Source organism: Chrysochloris asiatica, unplaced genomic scaffold (genome assembly GCF_000296735.1).
Source record: "Chrysochloris asiatica unplaced genomic scaffold, ChrAsi1.0 scaffold00067, whole genome shotgun sequence".
Lineage (NCBI taxonomy): Eukaryota > Metazoa > Chordata > Mammalia > Afrosoricida > Chrysochloridae > Chrysochloris > Chrysochloris asiatica.
Genome location: NW_006408585.1, coordinates 2,397,038 through 2,404,089, shown reverse-complemented (window position 1 = coordinate 2,404,089; position 7,052 = coordinate 2,397,038). Strand labels below are relative to the sequence as shown.

Here is a 7,052-nt window from a genome sequence, read left to right as displayed (position 1 = left end):
AAGAATCAGTGTATTTGAATTGTGATGTTGGAAAAGAGTATTAAAAGCATCATGAACTGCCAGAACAACAAACAAATCTGTTTTGGAAGACGTAAAGCCAGATTGCTCCTTAGAAACCAGGATGGCCAGACGTTGACTTTCATACTCGGGACATATTATCCGGCAGGACCAGTCCCTGAAGAAGGATATCAAGCTTGGTAAAGTAGAGGGTCATTGAAAAAGAGGAAGACACCTAAGGAGATGGATTGACACAGAGGCAGAGGCAGCTGCAGTGGGCTGAAGTATAGCAACAATTGTGAGGATAGTGCAGGACTGGGCAGTGTTTCAGTCTGTTGTGTGTAGGACTGCTATGAGACCGAATGAGTTCCACGGCACCTCCCAACAATCAAGACCCTAATAAATGAGTTGATTTATTACTGAGACATTGTCTATGTATAGATGTATGTAGCAAATATGAACGTAGAGGTTTGGTTGTACATACTCATTTAGCATAGATGCTTGTAGGTAATGTGTCTACATATTTGAATTACATGTAGTATGTTTGAACATGTATGTGTCAAAATGCCATATATGAATACACATAACTTTGGCATACATGAAGTTTTGTGAAAATACATACCACTTTCTATTGAAATAGATTTTACCTTGGGACTTCTTACATACAACAGAAGGTAGTACTGCTGACATTTCCCAAAAGTTGAGATGACCCATGTTTTACTTTGTCTTTCCTATCTCTCACTAAAATAGCAGATATACGAGGGTAAGTCAAAATGTATTGCTACAAAATCATAGAAACTTTAAGTAAAACCATCAAAATGTGAAGTTGTTGTTTCTCCACATAGCCTCCATCTAGGTCTACATATGTCTGAAGGCAGTTTTCTCACCTCTCTATCTCTTCTCTGAAGAATTCTGTGTTCCTGAAGTGACTACACATCAAACCATCAGTTTTAGGGGTTCAAATCTTGTTTCTTTGAAATGTTGAGTTTGGGGAACAAAAAAACATCTAAAGGGGCAAGATTAGGGCTGTAGGCTATATAGAATAAGGCTTCCCAAAGAAAATTTTAAAGGACAGCCTTGCTACCCTCCAAGAATGAGCAAGCAGATGCATTGTGGATGGAAAATATTCCTCGAGACTACTGTCCTGGCTTTTTCTCACCTGCACAGTTTTCAATTTTCTTAAAGCTTCTTAATAAACCCCCATGTATCAAGACTACCCCTTTGAAAAGAAAAAAAAAAAAAAGGTTTCTTCTTCGTAATACACCCTGCAAAAGTCCCCATAATCTGTCTGCCTTGAATTTAACTGGCATAGCAGATTCCCTTGGAAGCCACTGTTTTGATTGAATCTTCCTCTCTGGATTACATTGGTAAATCCAAGACTTGACCCCAATTACAATTCATTCCATAAAATCATCTTTATTATCTTTGATCTTGCTTAAGATTCTGTCTTTGAGCTCACTGATCATCACGCAATGCTCACGACACTCAGTAAGTCCAAACTTCCTGAGGCTAAGCTATTTGCCTAACATGGAAAGTGCTGAACCAGATCCCAACTTCTGTGCTATCATTCCAGTGGTAATTCTGTGGTCTTTTTCCACCAGTTTCTGAACTTCAGCTAGTTTCTTCATTTGTTGAAGTTGAGTGATAGTCCTCTCTTTTTCATCTTTAAGATTCCCAATCTTCCTTAAAATACTCGATCCATCTAAGAACTGTTGTCTTTACATGGTGGCTATGGGCCATGGAGTCCTTTCCAACTCATAGTGACCCTGTACAGGGTTTCCAAGGCTATAAATCTTTATGGGAGCAGAAAGCTTCATCTTTCCCCCACGAAACAGCTGGTAGTTTCGAACTGCTGACCTTGCGGTTCACAGCCCGATTCGTAACCACTATGCTACCAGAGCTCCTTATAGAGAGAAGAAAATGAAAGACTCATGGAAACAATTAGTCCAGTGGACTAACGGACCATTATGAATATCAGTGTTCACAACCCTGAAACCAGAAAAACTAGATGGTGCCCAGCTACCATGACTAACTGGTCTGAAAGGTCTTGGATAAAGTTGGAAAACAATGTGAAACAAAACTCAAAATCATAAAAAGTATAAACCAGGGCTATTGATCAGCTAGAGACTAGTGGATCACCCCTACGCCCAAGACTATGACCCTTAGTCATTCTTCAGGTCTGGAAATGAACCAGGGCTCAATTTTCAGTCAAACAGCAGGCAAGTCTATTTGGAGAACACCACCACTAAGGAAGTATATACATCTTAGAATAATCAACCATTTGAAATTAAAAGCACAGCATTTACCCTAGGACAAAGTTCAGAAGGGTTAAGAAAGGAGTAGGAATGGAAAGAGGAAACGCAGGGGGCAAGTGGGATAAATGCTGTGATATTGGGGATTGCACTCAATAAGCTAAAACACAATTTGGATGAATTGATGAATGAAACACTGACCTGCTCAGTAAATCTTCACTCAATAAAGTAAAAATAAAGACAGGTTTTAAAATACGATTACAGCCACAAAAACCCCACAAAGCTATTCTACTCCATCCTAGTCTGTCTTCAACTTTACAGGGTTGATATGAGTTAGCATCAACTCGATGGCAGTGGATTTAGAAATAAAATAAAAACTAAAAGCTGTTGTTTTATGTGGTAACATTCATGTAAACTTGTTGCAAAGTGTCAATGATTTGAAAAGATATCTAGTTTTGTTGAAAATTTGATCTTAGGCATGATCTCAAAGTCTTTTTTGCCCATAGCACAAGTATCTGTCTTAGGCTGGGTTTTCTAGAGAAGCAAAACCAGTGAAGCATATATATGTATGTACAGAAAGAAGTTTATTATCAAGCAAATGGCTTATAATTGCAGAGTCCTCAGCAGACAAGAGAGAAAGAGCCTTTCCTATGTGTCCATTATATTTGGAACAGGCCACACCTTAAGGAAGCATCCCTTCAAATTGATTGGCTGCTCATAGCCACTCAACATAAAGTTAACTATTCCTGTGTTAGGTTTTATCACCATGGGAATAAGCACACCTTAACTGCTAAACCATGGGAATCCTGGTCTAGTCAAGTTGACACTGAATCCTAACTATCACAGTCGCCTTTCTTTTGAGGGTACTTTAAGACAGGTGTATTACAGAAAGAATTATCTGCAGCCATCCACTAATTGCAGAGACATGCTGAAACAAGTTTTGTTTGTAAGAAACGTGTACCTGTATGAACAGGGATTCTAGTAGCAGTATTATTTTACTTAACCTCACATAAACATCTTACATAACCAAGACTCTTCAACCAGAGCACAATCTGATCTAAAAAGTCTTTGAGAGAAAAATGATTAATGCCACTATACTTGTTTGGCCAATTATGGCCTTAGGTAAATCCCTCGAATCTTGGTGCTCTAAACCTTTACCCAACATGTATCTTCAAATATTGTGGTGCCTACTTTGACAACTCTTTGTTTTGAATTCTAGTCAACTTATTCAGAATAAAGTCAGAACACAATTTTTTTAATTATGCAGAAAGGATTTCTATGCCTCTACCAAGGATCCAGTTACTCAGATTCATAACAAAACACAATCCTAGTATGACAGAAGGAATCCAATAACTCTATTCAATTATGCACTTCTAATGGGAAAACAGCATGTATGTAAATTATCTCTCAATAAATCTGCCAATATATATATATATATTGCTTATTAATGGCACAAGAAAAAAAACCGACACCATTTTGTCCACTGTCATTGCTATCTAACAGGTAAAGAGTAGGAAAGATGTTCATTCAGAATAAATTATAGCCCTCCTAGCAAGAAACAGTTGGTTTCTACACAGTGTAGAAGAGATAAGTTCTGAAAACAAAAAGATGAAATGAACTTCAGTAAAAAAAAATTATGATTGGTGAAATTTTATTGTATATAAACTACTTATCAATAAATATTTTTAATTATATGAAAAATTTTAAATCATTACTTCAAAACCAAAATCAGGGAGTAATTCACCCAATCCCCAACTAGAATTATTCTATTGATTGGGAAAAATAAGTGACCATTTTAGTTTTAAGAGAAATCTTGGGGATACTATGTGGTGTGGGGGGGGGGTGTTTATGAATCAATAAATGTAAAATTGTTGGCCTAATTGGAAATTAATAACGTTCGGTTTTGGTAAAATCAATAGCTGCTCACTGGCACAAGCTCAAATACTATAAACAAAGAAGTTTTAAGCCATCATTTTTCTGAGAAAAAAAATTGTGTGGGGCAAGTCCTGGTGGGAGTGGCAGCCGGTATGGAGGAGCTGCCTGGACCTTCTTGACGAGGGATTTTGAGGTGCTTCTCTCTATGTGTAGTTGAGGGATTTTGAGGTGCTTCTCTCACCCATGTGTAGTTGAAGGATTTTGAGGTGCCTTTCTCTCCCATGTGTAGTTGAGGGATTTTGAGGTGCTTCTCTCTCTCTTATGTGTACTTGATAGTTTGGGTGGTGGAGAGATGACTGACAGTCTGAAAACATTTCTCCAGGACTTTGCCAGGGGAATCAAGGACTCCATCAGGGGTATTTGTACCATCTCAGAGTGGTCTGCTCAAATACAGCAAAATAGAAGGAGGAACAGCATCCAAGAAGAGCAAGTAGTGTCCTGGCGCAGAGGAGAGCCCCTTGTTGGCTTGGAATGGAGGAGTATGCTGGTTGATTCTCCTCTGGTTTTGTTGTTAAGTGCCATCAAATCCTTTCTGACTCATAGTGAGCCTGTATAGGGTTTCCAAGGAGCAACTGGTGAGTCTAAACTGCCACCTTCCAGTTCAAAACCTATAATGCCATACCAGGACTTTAGTTTTACCAAGTGTTTACTCCTGTGTTTCAGCCAGCAACAGCATAAATTATTGGTGATCCATCACTACCTGGGGATGTTTAGCTCTGGCTGGAATTTTCCTCACATCAATTTTCAGGGTTCTTAGGCCACTCCCCACCTCTAATCCTGTTTGTGTCAATGCCATTTGGTTCCAAGATATAGTTGATCTGGCATTTGAGGAAGTAGGGGGGATGCCTCACCCATTCCCCTGGTATCGGAAAATAATTGCTAATATATTCTTCAACCTTTTGCTGCGGGCACATTTCCTTCTTCACAGGATGTTTGTTGTGTGTCTTCCCCATCTATCTGTGATCGGGTTGTTAGTTTATGTCCCTCCTTTATCCACTAGACTGCTTTGAATATCGCTGGTCCAATAAGAGAATTGAAGTGTAACAGTAATGATTGAACATAGAAAGGAATTGTCAGACTGCTTTGGGTTTAGTTTGCCCTTGACTTTCCTTACAGCGATGCTGTCCTCCCACATTATCAGTGGCTGCCTCTTCTCCATCCTCTTTCCTTTGCTCATTTTTAGCATCAAAGAAGCAAGGATACCAAGCAAGACATACCTTTTTCAGTTGCACCTCTTGGCCTTTTTGGCCCTGTTAAGCAACAGATTCTTCCACAAGAGAAGTTCCCCAACTTATGTAGTCATTGACTTCAGCACTTCCACAAGAAATTGAGGAAAGGATGTGGCATCTCTTTTCCCTATTCACTTCCTGCTACCCAGGGAAGGCAGGGCACACTCTGCCAAGATACCCTTCTCTCTGAGGAACTGGAATTTTGTCTCTGGCACACTTGGACAGAATCTTCCTGACACCAATATCATATGGATTTTTAACACAATGAGTCTGAAAGGACCACAGGTTTTTCTATAGATATTGTCTATAGCATTTGCCAGACCTTGTGCCTGGGCTGACTTGAATGCTTTGTTTCCCTGTACCAGTTACCCTCCTGCCTCCTCTTCTGCCTTCTATCCTTGGACGAATGGGTTTTTTAAATCCATTTGTAACTGCTGCAATTTGTGGACTTTTTTGTTTTTCTGTGAAGTACATTTGAGTCCATTGGATGTGGCAAGTGAAGGAGTATTTCAATTATTCATAGTCACTCCCTTTATAATTAACACTGTCTTGGTTTTTGTTACATAAGTTATGTTTGTGTTTTTCTTGTTCGACTGCAAAAAAAAAAATAATAATAATTGGTCTGAAGATTTGCAACAGGAGGAAAGACCTCACAGCTAGATTGGTTGGGTTTTAAGGAATGATTTTCTTCTTGGTAGGGCCAGGGAGTGATGGCATTCTTCACTGATGCATGAAGTACACTAACTACGGGGGCGGGGGGGGTGGGGGGGGGGAGGAACCAGTTCTGGACCAATGAAATTACAACACAGAACGCTCAAAGAACCTAACCTTTTAAACTCTGGAGACCTGAAATGCACTGTTCATTGGCCATGGTTGAGTCTCTCTTGTGTTTCAAAGGACTATTGGGTACTGAAAATAGGAACTCAAGGGGTGAATTTATTAAACCCACTGAACCTGTGGGGAGAAATGTTTGAAAATTAGAAGTGTATCTTTAAAAAGGAACAATAACATAACAATCTTCATACACATTATAAAGATAATTTCCTGGTCAATGACGCCTCTATTTCTAGTAATAAAACATCCAGTGGGTTAGGAGGATTTCAGTTACAGTGTGTGGTAGCGGAATCTTGCCAATATCACTCCCTAGAACCACATAGGACCCACCCTACCCAGGGCTTTACAAACTCATGTCTGCTCTTCCCACAGGAGGACTATAACCAGCTGCGGCCGCTCTCCTATCCCAACACGGACGTGTTTTTGATTTGTTTCTCTGTTGTAAATCCTGCCTCTTACCACAATGTCCAGGAGGAATGGGTCCCGGAGCTGAAAGACTGCATGCCTCATGTGCCTTATGTCCTCATAGGGACCCAGGTTAAAACTCGGGGATGGTGGGGGTAGGGGGCAGGAAAGGGATGGAAAGGGGAGTGTTACAAAAACAAAACAAAAGACCCTATAGATACCTCATGACCTTCAAAACTTCATAGTCTTATCAAATACTATAAAAGAATATCCCCAAGATGCCATGCCAGAAGCATTCTCAGCCCGTACTTGAAAATACAAAAGAGCTATTTAATATAAAGCAGGGAGTTTTCATGTGGCCTTTAACAATCAAATGTTCAGCTTTAAAAAAAAAAAAAAA

The 7,052-nt window shown here is 39.6% G+C and overlaps 1 protein-coding gene and 1 pseudogene across 1 annotated transcript in view; both read left to right on the top strand.

The window, feature by feature from the left end:
• Positions 1-5,515, top strand: part of LOC102839466 — a 14,979-nt pseudogene extending 9,464 nt beyond the window's left edge.
• The window catches only part of RHOJ (ras homolog family member J), a 182,464-nt gene that overhangs the window by 161,658 nt on the left and 13,754 nt on the right, over positions 1-7,052 (top strand). Inside the window, exon 3 of the mRNA XM_006864572.1 lies at positions 6,620-6,784. Within this exon, the coding sequence (XP_006864634.1) occupies positions 6,620-6,784 (165 nt within the window). The remainder of the gene's footprint in view (positions 1-6,619; positions 6,785-7,052) is intronic.